The sequence below is a fragment of the Halichoeres trimaculatus genome, unplaced genomic scaffold (genome assembly GCF_033239565.1).
Source record: "Halichoeres trimaculatus isolate MK-OKI-2021-1 unplaced genomic scaffold, fHalTri1.1 fHalTri1_scaffold_3, whole genome shotgun sequence".
Taxonomy (NCBI): Eukaryota; Metazoa; Chordata; class Actinopteri; order Labriformes; family Labridae; genus Halichoeres; species Halichoeres trimaculatus.
Window position 1 is genome coordinate 7,312,814 of NW_027437181.1, and position 27,310 is coordinate 7,340,123.

Sequence of the window (27,310 nt, forward strand, 5' to 3'; positions counted from 1 at the left end):
CAAAAGCTAACATGCTAACACATGCAAAATAAAGCCAGTGTTCAACATCTTAAGTTTTGTGTTTTAACATGCTAAAATTCTGACATGATGGAATATAGCAAGTGTAATTCTTCCCTTTGTGTTAGTATGCTATTGTGCTCATGAAAAAAAAAGCTTACATGCTCAAGTAATTAATCAAAAAAAAGACTATGTTATGCAAACAAAAGTATTTCTGGCAGGTAGAATTTTTACTACATTCAGTGCGTTATCATGCTAATATTTAGCCTGTGTTTATAATCTAAGTTTAGTATTTTAACATGCTGGCATAATGATATACATAGTCAAATTTTGGTGTATTAGCATGCTAATATGCTCAAGCTGGTGATGCCTACTTGCTTTTAAAACGTGTTTATCATCATCTGCTAAAACACTGATCAAGCCTGACAGCCAAGTCTAGTGTTTTAATACGCTAAAATTTATGCCATAGTAATGCTAACAGCCTCACAGGGCCTTTGTTTATTATTTAAGATCAGTGTGTTAACATGCCGACATGAAGATTATTTGTGGATTTAGTCCATGATCATAGTCAAAATTTGGTGTATTAGCATGCTAACATGCCCAAAATGGTGATGCCAACTTGTCTTTAAAATATATTTATTAACATCTGTCAGTTTAATGTTGCTACACAGAATGCTAAATTTCTCCCAGTGCTAACGCACTGGTTTAGCCTGACACCCAAGTCTAGTGTTTTAATATGCTAAAATTTATGCCATAGGAATGCTAACAGGCTCACATGGCCTGTGTTTATCGTCTAAGTTTAGTGTATTATCGTGCTGATATGTTGGGGATATAGCCCATGGTCATAGTAGAATTATGCTGTGTTTGCATGCTAATATGCCCAAAATGGTGATGCTAACTTGCTTTTAAAACATGTTTATTATCATCTGTCAGTTTAATGTTGCTCCATGGAATGCTAAATTTCTCCTAATACGAATGCTAACGCACTGGTTAAGCGTGACACCTAAGTCTAGTGTTTTAATATGCTAAAGTATATGCCATAGGAATGCTAACAGGCTCAAATGGCCTGCGTTTGACATCCAATTTTAGTGTTTTAACATGCTGACATGATAATGTTTTGTGGATACAGCCCATGATTGTAGTCCAATTTTGGTGTATTAGCATGCTAATATGGCAAAAATGCTAATACTTACTGACTGTTAAAACATGTTTTCATCATTTGTCTGTTTAATGTTGCTAAATGTTGCTGCATGCTAATTTTTTCCTAATAGGAATGTTAACACCCTGGTCTAGCCTGACACCTAAGTCTAGTGGTTTAATATGCTAAAAGTTATGCTAAAGGAATGCCTACAGGCACACATGACCTGTGTTTATAATCAAAGTTTAGTGTGTTAACATGCTAACATTAGAAATGCTGCAACATGTGCTTACCATCTTAGAGTTCCAGCATGCTAACATGATAATATCAGCAGAAAAAGCCCATGCTCAGAATCTAATTTTGGTGTGCCAGTGTGCTAACATTAGCAGAGCTAACATACTGATTAAGCCTGTGGTTATCATCTATGTTTAGTATGTTAGCATGTTAGGACACTCTCAGTGAAAGCAGCTAATGCTAAAACTGAAAACACTACTTTGTCCTGGTGAGAGAAGATGTGGAGGTTAACTGTCGTCTGTCAGCTGCATGAACACACTGAAGCTGTTAATCACACACTCTAAAACGCCGTCTTTGTGTGTCCACAGCGAGCTCAGTGGACTTCCTGATGAGTGATGGTGAAGACGACAGCTCCTTTCTGTCTCTGCCCACCACCGCCGCCTTCTCACAGCGCTCCTCTCTGAGCACAGAGCTGAACGAATCAAACACACCCAGCCAGCAGCTGCTCATACAGGTAACACACTGACTAATGCTGTGTGTGTGAGAGAGTGTGTGACAGTGTGTGTGTGACAGCGCTGACTCACTGCTGACATTAGCACAAACTCTGTCTCTGTCTGCACCTCAAAAAGACGACCTGCTCATCAAATCTGTGACTTCATCAGTGATCCTCTCTGATGCTTTTGTCACTCTGCATGATGCACACACCCAGAAACACAAACACACACACACACACACTTGAGCATTTAACAGTGGACATTTGTGCTTCAGTGAGCTCATATTAAACCCACTAGAATATTTCTGAGGTTTAGGAGTTTAGGTGGTTGTTTGTTCGACTTCTGACCTCGCCTCACATTTCCTGTTTCTTCTCAGCTGTTCGACCAAATAAAGGAAATGAAAAGAAGTGAAAATGCTCCAAAATGAAACTTTAAAGCTAGAAAACTGACTCTTTTTTTTCTTACAATATTACAAAAAGCAACAGATGCGATAAAACGTGATCATTGTTGCACAGTCTGGGCCTACCGTTATCTTCAGCTCAGCTTGTGCTTCCCTGATTTCTGAAGATTCATCAGACATAAGACAGCTATATTTTTCATGATGGTCTATAAAAGCAAATACAACATTAGAAAAGGGGTATTGTGCTTTTTTTAAGTTTTTATTGTGTCCCTCAGCTTAAAAAATATCCCTAATTTTCTCTCTGGTGTTATAGAAAAACCCTAGTTTCAGCCTCTGTCTGAAGCTCTTCATTTTAGGTACTGTCTCTTTAAGACTCCTGCTCCACAAACCCCCTTCCCTCTGATTGGCCAGCTCTCTGGAGGAATGTTAGGGGCAGGGCTATGGGCAGACCTCGGTTTTTGAGGCCTGCTTGAGAGCCAGCATTGTACATTATGTCCATGATTACAATGATTACAATGCGGGAAAGCAGCTTAGCCCCTCTTTAAACAAAGAGGGTGACAACATCTAAATAGTACTTTTTCTAACTGTATCCACAGTGAAGGGCAGGGTGTCAGAAACTTATACCATTAATACTTTTTAATGCTTCCAGCACAGCAAATCCCAGATATCTACAGACAGTGGCATTGACATTAAAAGAGGTCTGACTTTATCAACAGGGGGCGCCAAAGTCAACACAAACAGAACATTTCTTACAGGGGCTTTATTTTAGCAAAATTACATCCTGACTAAGCTTCATGGAAAAAAAAACAATGATAACTGAGTTTTATTTTCTTTGACTAACTTTACGCTGCTATTTGCTGTTGTTTTGTAATAATTAATCCAACAGATGTTGTTTTTTTAAACTACTGTAAAGAATAGAAGCCTCACTTCTAGAGCCTGATCGAAATCCACAACCTAAAATGAGATTATCAGCACCAATATAGGTTATTCCTCATTTTACTGATCAGGTTGGACAGGACCAGGTTGATTCATGGTACATCAAAGTCTCTATGACAACACCACGCCGGCTGCTGAAGTTCAGTAGTGAGAAGATAATTCTGTTTTTTTTCTGCTGAGAACGATTCCTGTGATTAATTTTGTAGTGATGGTGGACACTGGAGCCTAACTGTCAGAAAGAAAAAGGACAGAAGAGCAGAAGAAAGATAAACAGGAGAGAGATAGAGCATGAGCTTAAGGCTAAAACACGGACATGCAGCAGTTTTTCTGCAGAGGTCTGTTCAAACTTGAGAGTCTATCAATAAAATGAAGAGTGAGGTTATGTTAGCTCTGATTGGTAGATGACTGGCAGGACATAACCAGGATTCACTAATGTTACACGTTACAGACACATCTCAGAGCTCCAGGCAGCGCTAAATATAGCTGGCTGTTAAACTACAGTACAAACTGACAAAGTTTGCTTGTTGTCACGCTTCAAACCATTGATAAATACGTTACCTTGTCACGTCGTATCCAGCAAGAAGTCGTCTTGCACAAAAAAAAGAAGAGTTAAAAATTAAATCTGATATCCATTCATTTCCAAGACAAACACACGGCGTTAGATTCTGGGTCAAAGCATGAAAAAAGCATGTGGAAAATGATGGGTAATAGATTTGTGCATGCACCCATTTACCTGCTGATACCTGATCAGGCAGTTTTTTCATGTTTGTCTCATTTCATGCTTGTCTCATGCTGTGTTGTCCTCCATTTTTTCACGCTATTCGCTTCTCCAGAAAGAAACCTGGTCGTACTTTTGGGCTCCTGTGAACGTAAAAACCTTCTCTCACCTTTAACTGTCTCTTAGCTTCCACTAGAGCTGCTTTTCTTCCTCCTTCAGTTATTTCTGTAAATTTTTCTGTAGCTTCCTCATCCTTTTATCCTGCACATTTTCACTGCCTGACAGATGTTTTTTGGTTATTTTCTCATTAAAATGTGAAACTGTGTGTGTTTTCAGACCCTTCAGGACAAAGTGAGTGAGTTTCAGGCTCGACTGCGGACTGAAGAAGTCACACGTCACTTACTGCTCCAGCAGCTGCAGCAGCAGAGCATCCAGGAGAAAACAGGAGGAGGAGGAATTCAGACGCCTGCTGCACAAAACGGTGAGAGGTTGCAGCTGCGGCACTCATCTTAATCGGTTTCAATAAAGCACATGAATGGGTCTGCCTCATCTGTCAGCTCTTGACGTTTTGGAGAAAAAGTCTCACATGGTGTTCGTGTGTTGTTTGCAGGTGTGAGGGTTTTGCAGCCCAGCGAGCAGCGCTCAGATCGTCTCAGCTGTCCAGAAGAAGAGCAGCTCGTTACTCGGCTGCGCACACAGGTATGTCTGCAGGAACACATCACACCTGCATGCACCTGTCCTTCTCACCTGACGTGCATCGTCAGCCTAACTGTGCTTACTATCATCTGTTTGTCTACCTGTCAGCCTGATGTGCACTTTTCAACACAACCTGGCGCTCTGACAGATTTATTACATCATTTAAACAAACATACGTGAGCCTCAGGGTGGGTCGGATTAAGAGACATGAGAGCTATGCACAGACGAGGAGCAGGGTGAGGTATTTATGACTTATCGTGTGTCTGTGGGGTTTGCAGGTGGAGGAGCTGGAGGAGAAGCTGCTGGATCAGACCCAGGAGGTGGAGAGACTTCGCTCTGAGCTGGTGAGACTTTGCTGGACCACATTCCTGAGAAACCCTGGGAAAAACCACAGACACACACTCACACACACTCACACGCATGCAGAGACACACTCATGAACTCAGAGTTATGTTTGAGTGAGTCAGCTTCACACAGAGCTGCAGGAAATGAAGAATGAAATGTTTTCTGCAGTGACCACGCAGTGAAAGGTGTTAACCTGTTATAAAGGAAGGCTTTTTTCTGCGTCCTGCAGGGGGCGACAGACCTGGAGAAGCAGCTGGAGCTGCTGGTGGTGGAGAACCAGCGTCTGAAGCAGGAGCTGAAGTCATGCAAGAGCTCAGAGCTTCTGAACCTGGACGTGGCTGCAGAGACGTGCGGCTGCAGCCACTGCCCTCACAGCCAGGTAGGAGGGTTCAGACCATCCTTTTCCACTCAGGAAAGTCTGTCATCGATCCCTGAATGTTTAACAACGCCGCCTGTGTGCTGCAGGATGCCGAGTCCCTGCGGAGGGAGGTGTCCCGCTGGGAGGGTCAGGCCCGGCACCGGGAGCGGCGGCTGGCTGAGCTGGAGCGAGAGCTGCTGGAGAAAAGCTCCAGAGTGGAGAGTCTCCACCGACAGCTGGACGAGGCGACTCGGCAGCTGGAGGAGAGTAGGAGGCAGGTGGACGAGTCGAGGCGCAGGCAAGGAGAGGCCGAGCATAAACTGAACCTCAGGCTGCAGGAGTGTGAAGACGAGCTCGCCAGGCAGGCTGCGACGCCCCCTAGAGTCAAGGTGAGGAGGAGCTGCAGAGATTTCTCTTCGCCTCTCTTGAAAGGGGACATATCATGCTGATCCGTGATTTAATACTTACATATAAAATAATAAAGTGGAAAACAAGACCTTACACCCCCTGAATTTTCAAAAAATGAGATATTGTATTTTTTCTGATATCCTAGAACGAGATTTGTCATTGCCATTTGGCTTCGAGATTTCAACCTTCATGACGACATGAGGATCCTTTCTTTTTATTGGAGTAATCTGATAAAGCAGCTCCTCCTCTGTGAAGTCAGTTAGTCACACAACCGCCACCGAGGGATACACCCACCAAGAGCCGAGTATAAATACAGCTCCCTACTAGCTCTGGCTAACTTGACTGGGTGCTAACATAGTGACAAACTGACGGTCGAGGCGATCTTTAGACTACACTTTCAGCATGATGGATAAAACAGACAGAGAAAAGTGAAGGAGCAGGATGGAGCCCTGTTATAGAAATAGTTTATTGGTGAAGTCTGTCAATATTTCCACGTATAAACTATACATGTTACAGTACCGGTTTGACTCACCACACTGAAGCGTCCTGAGATGATCTGTGTCGAGGTGGATTTTCTTCCTCCTGAGCTGCAGAACCGTCCGGGTCTGACTCGGGGTCCAATACAAAAGGACGTATCCTACACTCTGCCATTTTATTAGTGCTATCAATGCCTTACGGTGAAATTTTGGCAAACAGCAAACTCGCTTGGTCTGCCCCATCCAATATGGCTATTTTGTAAATACTGCAATGCTGCAAAAACCGCCCCCTGGCTCTACGCCCTCCACCCCTCTGATAGAACTGACCAATCAGAGCACAAAGGGCTGTGACGTTGCGAGGTTACTGGAGGTCATTCTGCAAACGGAGCGTTTCAACGAGATCTTCAGAATGGCCTATACTGAAGATATTGAGAACGCTATTGTGGAACTAGAAGGAAGGAACTAAATGACTTGTACTGAGGGCAGAAATGCTTTACAGGCATCCTAGTCTGGCATAGTGAAAAGGAGAAACAAGCATGCTGTGTCCCCTTTAACTCATCTGGAATCTAATCGTTCTGTCCTGCTCCTCAGTATGTGACCCAGACGGTGGAGGTGGAGTCGGCCGACTCGCAGAAAGCTCTGGCCGAGCTGCAGGCGAAGAACGCCGGCCTGCAGGAGCAGCTTTCTGTCCAGAGACAGCTGCTGAGGGAGCTGGAGACGCAGCTGCACGAGTCGCAGAGGAGCTGCGCTCAGCTCAGGACGCAGGTAACGCCAAACACACTGAGCGTGCTCAATCTGCCCGTCTGCTGGTCAGCTTGTGTCCTCACACAGTTTTAAGAGTCAAGGCTCAACAGGAAGTCTTCACATGACTTCGCTTTTTTTCCATGATTTCACTGGAAAATCTGAAATCTTATCAAGTGTTTTTGTCTTATTTTCAGTAAAAAGAGAAAAGTTACTTGCATAAGACATTATTTTAGTTTTAAGCGAATTTTTCTTGTTTCTTTGGCAGACTTTTTTTCACTTGTTACAAGCAATTCAGACTTCATTTTTGTTTTAAAACAACTTAAAACAAAACATTTTTCTGGACTGAGCAGTTGAATGTGGCTCATCTCAAGTATAACAGGATTTTTTTTTACCAAAATTAAGACAAAAACACTTGATAAGATTTCAGTTTTTTGCAGTGTTTTCTTTTAACCTTTTTTTGTAACATTAAATTTTCATGCACTACAGAAATTAACAGTCTAATCAACTGCTTGTGTCTTATTAGGGTCCTCGGCCTACGGAAGAGGGCACTTTCTAGCAAGCTAGAAAGTGCCCTCGGCCGAAGGCCGAGGGCACTATTGTTCTTCGTCCGTTTCTTTTTTCTTATTATTATTCCCTCCTACGCGAGAACGCTAATTAGACCCCCTAAACGTGCTCAAAAACTCACCAAAATCGGCACACACATTCTGTGACTCCGAAAATTTGATAAAATAAATAAATTGTCCCCTGACATCCCATAATAAGCTCAATAGCGCCACCTAGGCACACGCTAAGGGCCCTAGCTCGGGCTAGGAATGTCGTAGAGAGATGAAACCAACATCAAAATGTTCGTGTCATCGAGACGCAAAAATCATACGCTGCTACCCTGGACCTATCTCCAACAGGAAGCCGGCTATATCCCTCCCAAAATAAAAATAATTTTTTTTTTACTCTTTCTTTAGAAATTTTACCCACTGAAACCAAAAATGGTACATGTTTGAAAATACCATCACATGACAGATTAGACCCTGCTCTACAAAAGTTGTTCAGGAAGTTGTTGTTTCTGGCCCGGTTTTCGAATGGCGAGCCCTCAAAGCCGCCGACCGCTTTTGGCCAATTTAGGATTTCTCCATGTTAGCAGATGAGGAGAACCGATTTCAGGTCAAAACACACATTCTACTAGTGCCGCATTTGGGCCTCTAGAAAAAAAACTAAAAGTCATAGAGCTTTAAAAATGACATGGTTGGATTCCTGACAAAATTCCCTACAACCATATGATATTTTTACACAGATTAAGCCAACATTTTGGCCTACAGGACAAGTAGTTTGGCCATGTCTCTAAAATAAAAAAATCCATTTTCAGCTTTCTTCCATCTGTTTTGTGACGCATTTGGGCTTCTAGAGAAAAAAGTATAACTCGTACAGCTTTAAAAATGCCAAAAATGGATTCCTCACAAGCTCTACTATTAAATATGATATTTTTGACACAGATTGGGGTAAAATTGTGGACTCTGTGAGGACTTCTTTACATTAGATGGCTGATCAACTCTCAGTCTCCACTCTGTTTGGGGTTCTGTCACGCTAATTAGAGTTCCAAGAATGCAGCAGGTGATGTCATTCAGCACAGCAGAGGATACGTTGCCATGGTATCAACTGAGTCCCAGACATCCCATAATATTCTCTCAGAGCCATTAGGCTCACTTTCACCCTATGCACACCAAAACAGCCCTAACTGGGGCTAGGAATGTCGTAGAGAGATGAAACCAACGCTGAAATGTTCGTCTTATTTTGATGGACACATTGGAGGGAAAACCGGCAGGAGCCCGAGGACCCGTCTAACGCTGCTTGCAGCTTTAATTTTTATTATAAATGGTGTTATAGGGCCTAATCTGAGCCACATTCACCTGCCAAGTCCAGAAAATTCAGGTGTCATTTTTCTCTTTTAATATCTTGAAGTAAGACATTTTTCTGGACTTGATGGTGATAGTGGCTCAGATTAGGCCTGATTAAGACAATTTCTATTAAAAATAAGACTCAAGCAGTTGATTAGATTTTAGTTTTTACAAAGGGATCCATTTTAGTTATTAAAACAAAATCCAACAACTGCAGCTCCCTGTTTTTCATGATTTACGCCTATAAGCAGCTGAAATGATTGCAGGAGTTTACTGCAGTCTTAAATCTTAAAACGCCACTTTAAACTTTTATTTTATGCGTTTTACCTGAGAGCAGGCATCATTCTTCACCGCGATTATTTGTCCTGATTCTGTTTAGCCGCCTGTCTCCACCAAGACTCACATCAACCTCCATAAACCCAGCATTGTGCATGATTGATGGCTCAGTTTTCTCAGCTCAGGTTCAAAGTGAAGCCTGAAAGTTTAGATTTAAGGGACTTTGAGATTTTTGTGACTCAGTTTTCAGCCTGATGTGATCAGCGGTAAACGGATGTAACAGCAGCTGCCTCAGAGTTTGAGAGGCACGAGTGTGAAATGCTTCATGTGAAAAATCACCAAGACAACCAGGACAGAAAACAACAAGGCAACAGTTTCTGGTCAAACTTGAAGGTGTAATCAGACAGTTAAATGAGTGTCAGTTAAATGGTCAGTTTAAGCCCCGCCCCTCCCTCCTCTTCAGCTAACCTTCTCCTCTCTGCACGCTGGCGGCCGCAGCTGCTCGCCGATCAGAGCCGTCTGTGCGGCCTCCTCGCCAACGCCTTCGGCAAGAGAAGCAGCGAGTTGGTTCACAGGTTGTCAAAGGTTGGAGCAGACCTCCCCCCATCCTCTGTTTCCCCCCTCCCCTTTGTGACATCATAGGGTGTCAGGTTACATTCAGAGCGACCCCGAAAGCTCAGGATCCAAAGCTGCTGAATGAACCACGTATATTGTTATGCATTCTTAATTACTTTATGGTAAAATATACGGAAAAGAAATTCATCAAAACTTTGACAAACTTAGGGTTTTTAAAAGTCCTAAAACTAATTGATGTAATAAGGCAAATCGCAGGTGTACTGACAGAAATAAACTGATGTAAACATGGTTAAAGACACAAATGCATGTGCTTTAAGTTTCTTTTTAAGGATGATATTTGTTAAAATTAGAAAACAGTCCTGTCAGTAAACATCTACTTATATTTCCTGGTGATTGGAAAGATTTTGAGTAAGTTTTTTTGGCTTTAAAGTAAGACAAAAAAAATAATTTGACAGATAATCTTGCCTGTAAATATAATACTAAAAAAAGTATCGTATACAGGACAAAAGGCTTCTAAATGGGTAATAAAAACAGGTAAACTTGACAGCAAACAATAAACCAAACCAAAAAGAAGCAAAGCAACAAAAAAAATAAAAATGAAAACAAACAGATGTGATGCAAATAAGATAAAGAAGTTTTCTGTGAAAGTAACTTTATATTATGAAATAACGTGTAGAAAATAATCAAATCATGACTTTTTTTTGTTTGTAAATGCACAATATTTTTGGGAAAACAGGCATATTTGTCAAATTTTGCAAACATCATCTTCAAGTCTGGAGTGAAGGACGTATCAGGGTAAAAAGAAAAACAGGAAATGAGGGAGAATAAAAGCAAATTTCATCTTTTTAGGATTAACATGACTTTGCAGTTTGAATAAAGACGTTTCTTGGATTCTTTCTTAGATTTTTTAAAGAATACGAAGATTAACGTGGTCTCATTGAGCAGCTTTGGACCCTGTTAGTCTGTCAGATCTCCCAGTCCGTGATGTGATCCCAGTAAACCTCTCCCAGTGCTCCCTGCTGTGTTCCTCCAGACAAGATCCCCCTGTTAGACTAGACTAGACTAGATCAGACTAGATTATGTTAGATTAGGTTAATTTAGATGCTTTATCGTCCCTGAGGGGAAATTGTCTCTGGGAAATTATGGTGTAAAGGTGCACCATGAATAAGAGATGAGACAGAAGCTTTACTGTCCAGTTCTGCAGAAAATACCAGAAATAAGTGACTTTTTTCAATAAACATTTGAGTGAAAACTTAACACTGCAGTTTTAAAGTTTTTAAGACTGGCAGAGGAGAGTAAAACAAGTCTGAATGAGAGAAAAGTGGTGTTTGTGTTTGCCGGAGAAGCTGTAATCTGAGCTAAAGAAGTTTTAGAGGATGTACTCTGGTGTTCTGGCTTTCTTTAAGTTTTCTAGCTGAAGTGACGGACTTAAAACTTTCTGTAACTGTGAGAAATTTCAGCCTCAGACTCATATAAACACTGCCCAGATTATACATTCCTCCAGGAGTTAGTTGATCCGTTTCAAGTTCTGAGACCCAGATCTGGATCCACAGTGCAGGTGGTGTATCTTGTGTCCTTCTTTCCTTCATGAATGTGTCCTCCTTCCCTCGCTCCCTCTTTTAGATCTTGGTGTACGAAGGAGAGATGGAGCGCGCTCAGGGCCAGCTGGAGGCCGAGATGCAGAACCTAGAGGAGGAGAAGAACCGCGTGATCGAGGAGGCGTTCATCAGAGCCGAGAGCGAGATGAAGGCTGTGCACGAGAACCTGGCAGGTCGGCCTCTGTTTGCTGTCCTCTGTCCGTGTGTGTGTGTGTGTGTGTTTGTTTGGACTGAGCTCACTGTGTTTGTTGTGTCTCAGGTGTGCGGATGAACCTGCTCAGCCTCCAGCCGGCCCTCCGGACTCTGACCTCGGACTACAACTGTCTGAAGAGGCAGGTCCAGGACTTTCCCTTCATGCTGGAGAAAGCGATCACGGAGGCCAAGAGGGAGGTGAGTGAGCATGCTCAGAAGAGCATCAGAAGTTTACTCTGTTTATTTATTTATCCCTCACCTCCACGCTCTCTTGTGTTTTTGTGTTTCCGACTCAGATCTGTCAGGTGATCAGCGAGGTGAGCAGCACCAACCAGGAGCTGCTGCGTAAATACAAGAGGGAGATGAACCTGAGGAAGAAATGTCACAACGAACTGGTCCGACTGAAAGGTCAGAGTCAGAGGAAAGTTTTTCCTCAGTTTTAGCCAGTGTGAGATTAACCCTCGTGGATCACTTTGATTTATAAACCTTTGACGACATCAGAGGAGGAAAGTGTCCTTTACCAAATATTGCTTTAAAAACATACCAGATTAATATTTGTGCCTCTTTTTTTCCTCTGATCTTTCATTCAACTTCAGTCCAAATAAACAAACACCAAGTATTTAATAATTTTCAGGGAAAATGGAAAATAACACTGCTACTGTATTTTTACCATTAAAAAAATGTGTGTTTGCCTAAAGATGTACTGTAAAACGTAAATTTATAAATTAAATAAATAAATAAAATAAAATAAAATGATGTTTCTCCAAACTGAAACCCTGAAACTCTGTTTTTAGAAATTATGGTTATAGTTGGACTAGAAGGGACATTTTTGTCCCTTTATGTCTTTAAAGAAAAAGGAATCAGGAATATGACACTGCAATAATAATCAGAAAATAAATAAATAAAATAATGAATCAAAATCAGTTTTCCTACTTATATTAAAATCTGATATTTAAAAAAATATCCAGCTTCAACATTTATGATACAAAAAAATAGTTCATGTCATGTTTTCTTTCAGAAAAACAGTAACTTTATGTCATCAAACAGGCATTTAAGGAGTTTAAATAATAACAATAATTAAATATTTGACATTTTTTAAGTAGAACTGAGGCTGATTGAAAAGTTTGAGAAAAAAAATGGAAAAAAAAAATTAATCTGTTTTGTTTTCAAAGAATGTTTTGGTTGAGGACATTCTTGTCTTCAAATTTCCTGAAAGGGTCAAATTATTGACCTTAGTAAAAGTTTGAAATCGGATGTTTGTTTAGATTTTTCATGAAAAAAAACTTTCTACAAAATATCTTTCCACGTGGAGTAACAAAAACAAAACTACAGCCAAAAATTGAGCAAAAATTTATCTGAAAGGACAAAATATGTCCCTGATTTCCTGAGAGGGTTAAATCATTTTTCTGCTTAAGCTCTTTCTCAGACCGCCATTTTCCACCAACTTCAAGGAAAAACCTTCCTGACTGATCGTCTCCATTCCCGTGTTTCTCAGGTAATATCCGTGTTTTCTGCCGCGTCCGCCCGGTCAGTCAGGAGGAGCAGGACTCCACCGACGCCAAAACCATGCTGAGCTTCGACTCGGAAGACGACGCCATCCTCTACCTCTCCAACAGGGGCAAAATCATGACCTTTGAACTGGACAAAGTCTTCTCTCCTCAGGCCACACAGGAAGAGGTGAGCGCCAGCGGGACAGGAAGTCTTTCACTGACGCGTTTCCTTATTTCTCTTTTCATCACGTGAACTGTTTTTATATGATGCTGACTGTTATAGTTAGTGACTGATTTTCGTCTCTGATTGGTCGACCAGGTGTTCCTAGAGGTCCAGTCTCTGGTCACCTCGTGTATCGACGGCTTTAATGTCTGCATCTTTGCCTACGGGCAGACTGGCTCGGGGAAAACCTACACCATGGAGGTGAGAGACTTTATAAGTTGATACTCCTCTAAAACAAAGTCTGCGGTCTAGACCACCAAGAGTGACCAGGTTTTAATTCTGAGTCTCTGTTCTCAGGGCGTGTTGGAGGACCCTGGGATCAACCAGCGAGCGCTGCGTCTCCTGTTCTCCGAGGTGACGGAGAAAGCTCCAGACTGGGACTACAAGATCACCGTCAGCATGGTGGAGATCTACAACGAGACGCTGCGGTGAGACACACACACACACACACACACACACACGTCTCCCTTTTTAATAATCCCTCCTGACGTGTAGTTACAGTCACTTTTTAATGACATGGCGACTCTTTAAGACTCCGGTGCCGGCCGCTGCCAGGTTTCCTGTTTCTGAGAAGTTACATAAAGAGGAGGATATTAAAAAACGTCTGTTTGTCTGCGTCTGTCCAGCTGTTGTGTAACAGAACATCTGCACGGCTGAAAGGTTCAGAATTCTGAGAATCAGATTAAAGCTTCAGATTATCAGACAGATTAATGCAGAGGAGCATTTCATAGAAGACCTACTTTTGAAACACAGACAAACATAAAATACAAAACAGTAAAACTAAAAAGTTAGTGTAGTTAGCGAAACAGTTTGAAGATTCCTCTGAAGCGTCTTTTGAAGCAAGATTTTCTTCTGAGTCTGAAAGTTGTAAACTTCTCTGTCGTGGATCAGGAACCTGCTGGGAGAAAATCCCACAGACAAACTGGACATTAAGATGAATCCTGACGGCAGCGGACAGCTTTACGTTCCAGGACTGACAGAGTTCACCGTGCAGAGTCCAGAGGACATCAACAAGGTGAGGACAGCTGACTGCAAGACTTTAGTCTGATCTGGTTTCATTTAATTAGATTGTTTTATTCAGATGTTATTCTATTTTTATCCTGGGTAACTGAGTTTAATCATGTTGATCTGTTATTGATTTTTTTGTTTATTTATTTCATCAAAGATTAAGTTTTTTTTTTATATCAGTCATTAAACTGTATTTTTTTTTGTTTAATTTAATAAATTTATTTCTTAGCTTAATTTAATTTATTTAAACCTTTATAAGTAAATATATTAATTTTTTATTTTTTAATTTATTTAGTTTTCTTAAATTTAAAAAAATTACTTTAATTTTTAATTTAATTTTAAATTTTAGTTTCATTTGTTTTTTTCTAAATTTACAAAGTTCAATTTTATTTTTTAAATTTCTTTGAACTAGGGACTACATGTACTCGTATTAATTCATACGTGTATACGTGTGTGTGTGTGTGTGTTTGTGTGTGTGTGTGTGTGTGTGGTCAGGTGCTGGAGTTGGGTCACATGAACAGAGCGACGGCGTGCACCAACCTAAACGAGCACAGCTCTCGCTCACACGCTCTGCTCATCGTCACGGTGTCGGGGTTCAACTCGTCGACGGGAAACCGCACACAGGGTACCCACAGACTCATTTTACATGAGCTAACGCTGACACTAACCCTTACTTTGATTTTAATTGCGTATATAAAAGTCTGTGCAGAGAACAAACCTCACCCTCACTGGCGTGTCTTCTCTCTGCAGGTAAGCTGAACCTGGTGGACCTGGCGGGCTCAGAGAGGATCGCCAAATCCGGAGCGGAGGGCAGCCGCCTCAGAGAAGCTCAGTGCATCAATAAATCTCTGTCTGCGCTCGGTGATGTTATCAGCGCGTTACGGGGCAAACACGCCCACGTCCCGTTCAGGAACTCCCGCCTCACATACCTGCTGCAGGACTCTCTGAACGGGGACAGCAAGACCCTCATGATGGTCCAGGTGAGACCAGGTGGAGAGTTTGACCAGAATTTAAAACTCTTTTTATCAAACAGTATTTTTATGGAAGAAAAGTCAGAAACACAGAATAATATTAAAGTTTTTTGTCCTCACTCTCTGTGTCCCGTCTGTGATGCGTTCAGGTGTCTCCTCTTCCCGTCAACATGAGTGAGTCGGTCTGCTCGCTGAAGTTTGCGCAGCGCGTTCGAAGTGTCGAGCTGAGTCTCTCCTCTTCGTCCTCCAGAAGACACGAGAACTCGTCCACCTCGTCCTCGCCAACGCACGACAGTGTCGAGGTAACACACACACACACACACATAAACACACAAACATGTTACTGAAACACCAGCTTATTGCATCATTAAAAAAGTTTTATCTTTTATACTTCATCAGGAAAAGTTTAATTCAAGTTAAAGTCCTTTATGATGTTAAATTTACTCAATTGATCTTTTTCTAGAGCACCTTTCACACAAAACCTTTCAGCTGAAAGTGCATCACGACAAAAAGAAATAAATAAAAAGAAGAGAAAAGTAAAAAACTGTCATAAAAAAGGCATCATAGTAAAGCTTCTTAAGAAAAGAAGTCTGTAAAATCGCTTAATAAAATAAAACTTTTGGAAATGACCAGCAGCTGGTGAATACTGAAGGATTTCAAAATAAAAGCATGGTTTGAAAATATTAAAATTGTACATCGATAAAATAAGGTCTTCAAAAATAATTTAGGCTTTTGTTTGTATTATTTGTCTAATCTTTTAACTTTGTTTTTTTTCTGTCTACAGTGAAATATACTTTTTTGATTTAACTGTATGGTCTTAATTTTTTACGTTTCTGTTTCTCTATTCATTTGAGAAGCATTTTGTGCTGCATATTTGTGTTTTATAAAAAAAGTTCAGATGAGGATGACGAATCCAAACTTTTGTTGAAAACCCTCTCAAACGTGCTGAAAATATCTGAATGTTTTGTTTCATTCATCTCTTAAACTCATGTTGACCTTTGACCTCTCCTCAGCTGGACTCTCCTCCGGTGACCCCGGTCCCTCTCCCCATCTCTCGGGCCAGCAGCGCCGGCTCTACTCTCTCCTCCGCCTCCAGAACCCCCAGCATCTCTCGGAGGAGGTCACAGTCTCAGCTCTCCACAGGTGAACATGTTATTAATACTCTGATGTCTGTTTGATAGTCTCATAATACAGAAACGATGCCTTCAATGACCTCCAGTAAACGGCAGAGAGAGACAGGTTTTAGTCCGAAGTTTAAGTCGTATTTCCTGTTTCCTAATCACTGAACTTCCTCCATACTTCTTATAACGATCACTTCAGCAGCTTTAACTCCATCACAGCTACAGTCCCAGACTGGCTCTGGTTAACAATAACTCCACTTCCTGTTGATGTTTCCAAAACTCAGAGTGGGTAGATTAGATATCAGAGGTAGCTCCTGGAGGAAGGACATGTCATCTTCCTCTTCCTCTTCTGTCTCCTCATTCTTTGATCTGATTGGTTGGTTCACAGACAGACAGGTAGACAGAGCCAGCCCATTGGTTGGGGACGGTGGGCAGGTAGGTTGGGGGTGTATGCTGATTGGTGGATAGCTTGGCATGGACGCGCTCAGCATGGCATGGTGCCCCCTCCTCCCCCACATCCATCTAACACACCCCCCCACCTCTAACCACAGAGCTCCACTGGCTTCTGTCTGTGCGCCTGCGGGGCCGTGAGCAGGGCCCACACTGCCCACGCTGCCAGCCGGCGTCCTGTGTGCAGCGGCTTGTGGTGTTTGTGTCGCCTGTGTGAATGTTGGAGTTTAATCTGATCTAACGTTCTGTGGAGAGACGAGTTCATGTCACAAGGAAGTGTGCTTGTTATCTTTAATATCAAAGATTTAAAGGAGTAGTCTGAAGAGTTTCTGATCTGGAAATTTCTCCTCAGTTACAGCTTTAAAATGATACTCTGGGATGGAACAAGTTGGGTCCTATCACAAGGTTTAGGGCAGAAATTACCCCTACAGCAGTGATTTTGTGCAGCAGAAGCCCAGGGTGCACACATCAAACACCCCCTCCCTGCTCGGCTACCTGTTTCCTCTGCACTCAGACAGGGCCATTTTTTACTTGACCAAAAACACAAATAAACGGACTCCCACCGAAAAAAATCTGATATCGGTCTGCATTCACGCTTTATTTAGAGAATTTTCAGCGCTTTACTTTCACACAAAAACACCGCTAAATAAGGCTCTAGTTCTCATCGTGTCATAAATGGCGCTACCTCCGCTGCAGAGCCACAGCTGGCTACGAGGCGCTCGCCACTTAGTGTATCAGTCCACGCCGTCGTGCCAGATATCAACAAACGCAGGTAGTCTGCCAGGACAAAGAGACACGATGAGAACTAGAGCCTTATTTAGCGGTGTTTTTGTGTGAAAGTAAAGCGCTGAAAATTCTCTAAATAAAGCGTTAATGCAGACCGATATCAGATTTTTTCCGGTGGGAGTCCGTTTATTTGTGTTTTTGGTCAAGTAAAAAATGGCCCAGTCTGAGTGCAGAGGAAACAGGTAGCGGAGCAGGGAGGGGGTGTTTGGTGTGTGCACCCTGGGCTTCTGCTGCACAAAAACACTGCTGTAGGGGTAATTTCTGCCCTAAACCTTGTGATAGGACCCAACTTGTTCCATCCCAGAGTATCACTTTAAGGATTTCATCTGTGTGTCGAGTACAGAGACAGAGGGATTCAGGACTTAATCATAGACGTATAGACATAAGCTGTTTTCCAAACTGCCTGCTACACTAGCAGTGCCTACAACTTTGGCTGAAATTCAGTATTTCATGGGCAGTTAGCGAGAACGTGCACAGTCAGCAGTATACTAAAAGTCCCTGGATGTCCTAACGATCCGGGAAAATTTCTCAGTATGCCACAGACCAGTCTACCTGGCATACTGTTTCCCATAATGCACAGCGCTAATGCTGTTTGTTTATGTGGGTGGCAGATTCTGGTGAATTACTGCCATCTACTGGAATTAATCAGCATTTTAACTACAATACAACAACACTAACGTTGGACCGTCCTGAGATAGAAACGAATTGATGCAACAAAAAAAAAAAAGAAAAAAATCTTATCGCCTGTAGTTGTAGGAGAATTGTTTACTTCTGCAAAACTCATTAAATCCCATAGAAACCACAAATTCACTTTTCAAACCATACTTTGGTTATGTAGAGGCAGTTTTTCTATTAGCTGTAAAAATAAAAAGTCAACCTCTTCCAGATTAATTTTTAATAAAACAACATAACTTTTGTTGAAATATCAAAAATTAAATGCGGTTATTCTGCTGTTATAAAATTTAAAAACTCATCACCCTTTCTTGTTCTTAATGATTTTAAAACATTCCTTAAACCATTGAAAATAATGAGAAAACGAAAACTCCTTGCTAAAATATAATAACTGTTCTCATTCTTTGCTATATTACATATACACATTTAAAATTTTTACCTTTGAATTAGGGGTGGGTAAAAATATCCATGAATCGATGCATGGAAATATTGCCTCATCCATTTCATTATCATTCAGCAAGTCCTCTGAATCGATTCATCTCCTGACAAGTGGGGGGAGTGTGCGTGTTATTCCTGTTATGTGGACAAAGGCCATGAGACACCAAACAACAAAAAAATGGCAGCCAAAGCAGCAGCAGAAGCATAGCTAGATTCTTCAGCTTTAAAGTCTGACGTTTGGGTTGTTTTATTGCTACAAAAGGTGAAGGGACATACCATAAATGTTTACATGGGGCATGAAAATCGATAATAGAAGCATTTGAATTAATATCAAATTGACATCAAATCGAGTGGCAACCGAAAGAATCGAAACTGAAATCGAATCGAATCGTGAGGTTCTTGGCAATACTCAGCCCTACTTTGGATTAACTTATCTGTATCCCTGTAGCTTCACCACTGTTTGATGTAAAATGCTTAACCTGGTAATCTCGTTGTATATTAACTTTAATGTCAATGTGTACCAAAGATGTACAATAGATGTTTGTTTTGTACATTTATGATAAATTTGGTCATAATTTTGGCTCCAAACCAACTTTTTCATCAACTCTAAAAAGTAAAACCTGGAGTCTGAGTTTCTACAGTCAAAATAAAGTAGTTACCGTTAGATCTGGTTAACTGAGGCTGATACACAAACACGTTTAATAACTCACAGACAGAGACGCCTCACTGACATGTTCAGCTGAAGGTCTCCAGTTAGCACGGTCACTCTTTACTCCAAAACACCAGACACCAGAACAACCAGACATTTTTAAGCTGCTGACAGTTTGAACTCAGAGTTTAAAGAACAGCTTATATGTTTTGTAACACCTGCTCAGGTGAGTTTAGTTTCTGTTTTCCATTTGAAATCATTTGATTTATTCTGGCTAACAGCTAATGGCTACAGAAATCCTGGACCTGTCTCTGAACTCCACACACAGATGATCAGCTGCTGGTTTACCCTCTTTAAAGACCTGAATCAGGAGTGTGTTCCTTGTGACGTCAGTGTGTGTGTGTGAGAGTGTGTGCGAGTGTGTTGGTGTCTTTTGGTGCCCCCACTCCCTCCTCCCTCCTTTGTCTCTGCTGCTCTGTGGCCTGGGCGTCCTGCTGATGATGAGCTGAGGATTGTGGGATTGTAGCTCCATGTCCACACTGATAAATATGAAAACATGTGTGTGTATGTGTGTGTGTTTGAAGAGTGTAACTCACTTTAGCTGCAAGAAAGCATGGTGATGGCACTGAGGGTGGGACGACTCTGCTGCAGATAATTATTAACTCCTTCATTTCTATTTTTGCAAGAGAAAAGTGTCAAACCGTGCCGAAATACAAATGTAAAGTTATGATTTGTTTTTAAAACAAAAATCCAGAGTTTATTCTTCTAAATTAAGCTCATTTCACACTCTGACCAATTTTTTTTCCCACCCCTGTTTGATCACTGAGGCCCCAGCACTTTCCAGCAGTGTTTTTTGACTTTAGCTCCACGTTTTGTGTTTTATGTCATTTTTGATGGAAAAATTAAAACTTACCTGTTGGAGTGGGAACTGTTTTATATGTTCCTCCTTATGGTGTGTTGTTATACAGACTGGGAAATAATGTGTCGACCATGTTAACATGAAAAACACTGTAGGCTACTGCAAGGCCACGCCCCCCAAAGCATCTTAGTGAGATTCAGATTCAGACAACTTTATTAATCCCACATGGGGCAGTTTGTGTGGAGCAGCTTGTTCAACAGATACACAAACAGAAACGATGACGAGTTGACATAAAAGCAACGGTAAAAAAACTACACAAGGAGTAAAAAGTTAAGAACATAATGAGACTAAAGGTGACGATAGGGATGGGTACCAAACTAGGTACTTATACAGGTACCGACCAAATTCTGTCAAAAGTACCAGGTACTGATTCACGTAAAATCAAAAGGTACCATGTTTAGGTACCTAAACACATCCTTGTGACTGTGAGGGAGTGGAAGAGTAGGTGATTTTCTATGCTGGACATGAACACAGCATTGCAAGATTACATACTGACGAATAAATATGTTAAGTTGAAAAAAATGTATATTTTATTGCTAAACAAATTGTTATTTTTTTACCACATAAACACAAAAAAGTACCGAAAATTGGTACCGTTGAGTACCGGTACCGATTGCCGGGTACCGGGCATCGGTACCGTATCGTTTCAAATATAAAAGGTACCCATCCCTAGGTGACGATGACACTGGGCAAGGTTAAAAGTTAGTCTGACTAAATACAAAGCTACATTGCGGTGCAATGAAGGACAACAAGCAGAATTCGTTGAATAGAAGAGACTTAAATATTCTCCTTTCTGAGTGTCTGCTGGTTGCAAAGTGAGTTTAAGTCTCTGTTTTACACCCTTTATTAAGATCAGTTTTTAGCAATCTTTGTCAGACTGTTACTGTCTTTAACAGAGAGCTTATAAAACCATCAGATAAAAGAGAAACAAAGGAGACTCTTAATAAAAGACTGGTAAAACCGACTGAAAAAGAGCTTCATTTCCTTAAAAGGTGAATTCTTAGTTGCCCCGTCTTCTCCACATTTGTACTGTGTATGATGCGCTCTGTGTCTGTCCTCCTTTTTCATCTTAAAACAAAGACAAGACCCTTGGTTTTTGAGACATTTAGCTCCAAGAAACTGGAAATTGTTGTCACACCAAGAAATGTCACTGGACACTGGAGAAAAGACGACAGTGCTGTCATCAGAAAATTTGACCAGGTAGCTCCCCTCCTGTGAACACCTGCAAGCGTCAGTAAACACAATGAAGAGGAGGGGGGAAAGAACACACACCCTGACGCACCCCACAAACTGATGGGGCACTTTGAAATTAAGTGTCATTGGCCCTCATTTATCAAACTTGCGTATGCCTGAAAAATGGGTGTACGCTCCTTTCCACGCACAGATCGGCATTTATCAATCTCAACGTGGACGTCATTAAATCCCACGCAAGGTCTGAGTCCATGTGCGCAAGTTTCATGTCAGTGGAGAGCGTGGTGCAGCGAGGGAAATACGTCTGTGGAGGAGAATTATTAGATCATAAGAGGGCAAAACATTTTCAGAAATAAAAACTGATGTTCTAAGATTAATATTTAGATCCTTGAATTAGATATGACACCAAGAATGTTTCTAACATTTCACTGTTCTTCCACCAATCTATAAAATACTTCGCTATGAAAGAGCAGCACGAGCTGTCAGCTGATTTCTCCGTTTAAAAAAAATGTGTTTCCTTTATCTGGGTTTACTTAAAAAAAATAATAATAATAAAAAAGTAGAAATAAAGAGGTGTTATCAGTTTTTAAAATACTCCCATGTTCATGATAAAAGTCTCCACAGAAAACATTCAGACGATGCTGGATCGAACTTTAAGGCTGTTTTTGTGTTTTGTTTTTTTCAAGGAAGCTGTAGTGATAACAGATTTTAGTGTGAAGATTATTATTTCACTCCTCACAATATTACCATATAAAAGTGAACTGTGTGCGAAAAAGTGACTATTTATCAACAGAAGACATTCATTAACATGAGATCACAACCTATGTGCTCCTCTCGTGGTACAAATAGTCATAAAACTCCAGTCTACCCGTGCTTGCGCACGATCGACACACTTCAGCTCCACTCCCTCCTCAGTCTGTGGCACTGCAGTGATTGCCTTGCATGTGGTTTTATTCTGATTCGCTCTACTTTTCCAGCTGCCGAACAACGCAGCATCATTTCCTCTCTGCCTCTGTTGCTATGGCGTTGTCGATTACCAGCACGGAGAAGTTCCCATTTTCCCGTAATGCGTCCCTCCATGTTGTAAATACTGTGGGTTTGGTCAGTTGAAAATTGAATATTTAGGGGCATGTTATGTAGATTACGATTGTTTTCAGCTGGCACATTTATCAACAGCTGATCAGGTGTAAGCCGTGATTGGCCGTGGTACGCACGTTTCATAAATCACAAATGAATGTTGCCGTAGGATCATTTTCACACCCAGATCTGCGCCAATTCCCACGCAAGATTGATAAATGAGGGCCATTCTCTCCATTCAAAGGTGAAAAAGATGAGAAGTCAGCAACAGGAGCCGAGCGTGGACCTGTGGCTTTTCTAAATGTTTATTTAAAGCATTCAAGATAAAAAAAGTTTTAAGTGAGGTGATCAACAAAGTCTGCAGGATTACCCCTTTAAGGACCCTGAATGTCTGCTCGAACGATCTGTGTGATGGTGATCTGTGTGTGTGTGTGTGTGGCTGAGTTTTCACATTTATGAGCAGCAGTGTGGACATGGTTTAGACAGATTGAGAGCTCACGCGGTCGCTGACTGACGCTCTGTTTCCTCTGCAGGACGACTGAAGCTGACGGCCTGAGAGACCCCGAGACGTCTGCAGGGTGCCAGCCAACACCCTGAAGGCTCCTTACCTCCTCATCCTCCTGGATCAGTAACCTCCTCCAGGAGCAGGATGGAGGACTTGTGAACTCTTTCCTCTGCGTGCTTTAACAGTGAAAGAGGCCAAACGTGCTGATTCCTGAGGCTTCCTGCTGTGTTTGAACATTTATAGACTCTGAAGAGAAACCACTGAAGCTTCTGGAGCTCCCCTCCCCTCCCGTCTTACAGTATACGCTCTCCAATCACAGTATTTCTTTTATCCTTTCTTTGTAAAGTTGCACTTTAAACTTGTAGATGATTTTCTAACCCACACCTCCAGATGTGGTTGATTCTAATATATGCAGAATATGCTTCTATATTTATGTTGGACCGGCTTTAATCTTGTTGCTTGTTTGATTTTTTTGTTGAGGATGTGTGCTTTGAACATTTCTGAGGTCAAACTCAACGTTTCCAGAAAAATCTGAGGTCACCTCAAGGTCGACTCCTCCAAAGCATCAGGGTACTCTGTTGATACCGAGCTGTCCAATCAGACACGAGCAATACGAGGAGATTCTCTGTACATGCTCCTCCTCTTCTTCCGTTCCTGTGGATGTTTTTACTCCTCGTCTCTTCATCACTCCTCCTCCTCCTCCTCCTCATGAGCTCCACTGATCAGGTGACCTCTGACCTGTAGCTGTGGCCCCGGTGCTGAGCGTGGAGCTGGTAGTTAGTCGTAGTCGTAGTGACGGGAATGCTTAGAAACGCGATGATGCTGTGTGTTGTTGACCTGATGATAAACGTCTGCTTGCTTCGTGTCTGCTGTAGATTTCTACAGTTTGTTTTTTGTATTCCCTTTTTAATAAAGACTCTAAAAAACAAATGTCTCGCTGTATTTGTCTTTTACAAACTGTGGGGACAATCTGCAACCCTGATCCTGAAAAACTGGGGATGATGTGTGAAGTCTGACCAGTTTCTGGAGCGTTGAAGGTGAAACTGGATCCTGTTTGTCTCATGAAATTTGACACGTCTTGTCTCAGAGTGATGCACAGAAACTAGTCGGAAACAGACTGGGATGAGGAGGACAGAGCACATCTCTCCAGTGTTAGCATCCCAATAGTGGCTACTTGTAAAACTGAGAAAAGAATTTAAAATTCTTCTTCTGACTTAAAAAGCTCTTAAAGGTGCAGTCTGTAGAAGTTTTCAGCATTTAAAAGACCTTACAGAACAGTCAAACCATATACTATAACAGAAACAGTCAAAATGAAATAAAATGTTATCTTAAAATAAGTTTACAATAATTCCCCTTGAACTTTTTTTCCTTTTTGTCAAGTTAGAAAAAGCTTTATTTAATTTAAATTACTGTAGGTCTTGCTTATGGAGGCAGACATAACGAACAGCTATGTTTGTCTGTGGCAGATTTTGGGGGACAGACAAAGTGAAATGTGTTTTTCAATACAAGCCTGGTCGCCTGGTCCTGAAATCTACCTGGAATTCAGGCAGAGAAAAAGAGAAGTGGTGTTGTTTACTTGTTTCTGTGTGCAATAATCTGACTGTGAAGTACAGTATAATATCTATATCCTCTTTCTTCCCTGTTTACAGTGTTTTTTTTTTGGTACTCTAGTGTTTTTTTCCTTTTTTGTATATTCTTTATTTAAATAATTTCATATTCTTTTTTTAAGTGTTTCTATTCTCCATTTTAAACTTTTTATATTTCCTGTTTAAATCTTTTATAAGTATCTTTATATCCTTTATATCTTTTGTCTTTGACTCTGAGAGAGCCCCGCACAAGGTTTCCAATGCGTCTGGACGGTCGATCCGTCTACAAATGGCAAATAAAAGACCTTGAATTCTTTAACAGTAGAAAAAGAAGACAGCAGCTGGTGTTAAAGAAGAAGAAGAAGAGAGTAGATTTTTGTTGTTTGGCATTCTGAGAGTATTTTCTGATGGAGAATCACAAACATGCATCACATGACTGAAAATCCATCACGTTTTGGTCCAAAAAGATCAGGAGGAAATGAAGTGAAACCAGGAGTAAACATTGGGCCATCCTATCTTAAAGAGCTCCATCTAAATCACTGTGTTCTGCTCATCGTACCCAGGGTCTCTAAAAGTAGTATAGGAGGTGGACTTTTTAGTAATCAGGCCTTTCTTTGGTTGAGGTCTGGGGGGGCAGACACAGTCTCTACTTTCAAGAATAGACTTAAAACTTTCCTTTTCCTTAAAGCTTATAGTAAAGCTGGATCAGGTCTGAAATTTAACCACAGGAACATGAGGCACAAGTGACCCCCATCATGCAAATAAGATTAATAACATGAGGCTGTTTAGTCTGTTAAATATGATAAGTTAAAGACCTGAACTATGAGAGACAATGCATTGCTGCTTCATTTTTTCCTCCAGTTCAAGTTATGAATGAGTATGACCAGCTCAGCAGTTTTCCTTTTTTAGGTTGATAAATAACATGAGACTGTTTAGTCTGTTTAATAAGATAATAAGGTATAGATCTGATCTATGAGAGAGGAAAGACATGAGTGCTTTAATTTTGCCTCCATAGTAAATAATCAGTAAGGAAACTAACAAAACAATGGATGACTCGCCCAGCAGCTTTCCTTTTTAACAATGACTGTTTTTCACACTGATCACTGGTCACTTTAGCCTACAAGGAACTGGGAAGTCAGGAGTGGAAATGACACCATCTCCAAGTTCAGGGTTCCAGTTGCTAAGTTGGAAAAACTTGTAATAACAGCAGAATTTCTGTATATAAACATCAAAAAATACTATATCTACGTCTGATTTATTGTGACAAACAGTAGTCAGGAATTTCAAAATAAACAGAATCTAACAGGGTCTTAATAGCTGTTTACCCCTGATGTGGGAATATCCTACTGGGACTTCCCAGCAGGAAATTTCGACCTCGGGGTGCGTTCCAGTTTGGCATTCCCACTCAGAACTTGGAAATTCTGACTTCCGATTAGAAATGGAACGCACCATTAGCTCTGGCCCAGCAAAGAGTTGGTGCTTGTTGAGCACCAATTTTAAGCACCTGAAGCCAGTTTCTTGATGGTCGAAACAAAAAAACAGTTCTTAGTCAGGCACTGGCCTGGAACTAGCACCAGCACCAGTTAAGTGGAAAAGGGAGTATCAGATGTCTGTCTATCACGAATCTGACTCTGACACGAATTCCTCTCCATTGTTACTTGCTAAATGCTGCAGAGCTCTGTACTCATTGTGAGTTAAAATGAAATCAGACTTCTTATCTTATCTTGTTTTGATGTTAGGTCTCTGTTTATAAAAAATTACACTGTGCTACTGGGTCCAGACCAAGGTTATAATAGCTAACTAAAACAAAACTAAAAACGAAAACTAAAATCTAAAATACATTGCAGTTAACTCAAACTAATAAAAACTAGATAAGAAAACAAAAACGATAAGTAAACTAAAACTGTATCTTGTGTTCACAAAACTAACTGAAACTAACTAAAATTATGGAGAAAATGCCCTTAGTTGTAGTTTCTGACAATGTTGATAGCCTTTAGGATTTAGATTAATCCGACACATTTTCCCAACCAATTTTACGACAGTTTTCAGCAGTTGTCAGCGCCGCACGGCACCATCACAGCGACGTACTGGGATATGGTTGTTTACTGCACTGACTGGCTGTGTGCTGTGCTGCCACAAAACGTGATGGAGCAACGAATCAGAGCATCTGTAATAGTTTAATTGCATGTGAGTCTGACTTTAATTGTATTTAAGTCTGTCTTTCTTGTTAGAGTCCAAGTTTCTAAATATTTAAGCTCATATAATATTGTTTTGTATAGTTTTAGTTTATATTAATTTTTATGTAATTTAGGTTTACATTATCTTTATATAATTTATGTTTATATTTTTTATATTGAGTTTATATTATTTTCATGTGTTTAAGGCAGCAGCCAACAGTTCAGTATCAGCATTAACTGAGCAGTGAGCACTATGTTGGACTTGAAAATAAACAGTATTAAAAAATATTTACTCTAACCTTTTTGAATCCTGCACCTGGTTAATAGGGTATGAAAAACTAAAACTAATCTGAAACTAAACTAAAATTAAACGAAAACTAAACTAAAACTAAGCCTTGTTGCAAAAATCAAAACTAAATAAAACTAGAATGCCTGCTCTAAAACTAATTAAAACTAAACTGTAATGAAAAAAATAATAATTCAAAACTGACTAAAACTAAACTATAATGACAAATCCAAAACTATTATAACCTTGGTCCAGACTCGTTCATGTTTTTGTAATGTGTCCTGAG

The 27,310-nt window shown here is 40.8% G+C and overlaps 1 protein-coding gene across 4 annotated transcripts in view; it reads left to right on the top strand.

The window, feature by feature from the left end:
• Positions 1–23,871, top strand: part of kifc3 (kinesin family member C3) — a 63,036-nt gene extending 39,165 nt beyond the window's left edge. For 3 of the 4 annotated variants that reach the window (XM_074666164.1, XM_074666167.1, XM_074666165.1), the window contains exons 3-22: positions 1,738–1,883; positions 4,254–4,398; positions 4,528–4,616; positions 4,892–4,957; positions 5,188–5,337; positions 5,424–5,705; positions 6,792–6,965; positions 11,309–11,456; positions 11,543–11,673; positions 11,772–11,883; positions 12,971–13,152; positions 13,285–13,389; positions 13,486–13,616; positions 14,080–14,203; positions 14,692–14,821; positions 14,947–15,176; positions 15,317–15,469; positions 16,181–16,310; positions 16,677–16,723; positions 23,004–23,871. In XM_074666164.1, coding sequence (XP_074522265.1) covers positions 1,738–1,883; positions 4,254–4,398; positions 4,528–4,616; positions 4,892–4,957; positions 5,188–5,337; positions 5,424–5,705; positions 6,792–6,965; positions 11,309–11,456; positions 11,543–11,673; positions 11,772–11,883; positions 12,971–13,152; positions 13,285–13,389; positions 13,486–13,616; positions 14,080–14,203; positions 14,692–14,821; positions 14,947–15,176; positions 15,317–15,469; positions 16,181–16,310; positions 16,677–16,723; positions 23,004–23,012 — 2,684 coding nt within the window. In that variant the 3' untranslated portion in view covers positions 23,013–23,871. The remainder of the gene's footprint in view (positions 1–1,737; positions 1,884–4,253; positions 4,399–4,527; positions 4,617–4,891; positions 4,958–5,187; positions 5,338–5,423; positions 5,706–6,791; positions 6,966–11,308; positions 11,457–11,542; positions 11,674–11,771; positions 11,884–12,970; positions 13,153–13,284; positions 13,390–13,485; positions 13,617–14,079; positions 14,204–14,691; positions 14,822–14,946; positions 15,177–15,316; positions 15,470–16,180; positions 16,311–16,676; positions 16,724–23,003) is intronic. The other variant, XM_074666166.1, reaches the window with a different exon arrangement.
• Positions 23,872–27,310: the final 3,439 nt, after the last annotated feature.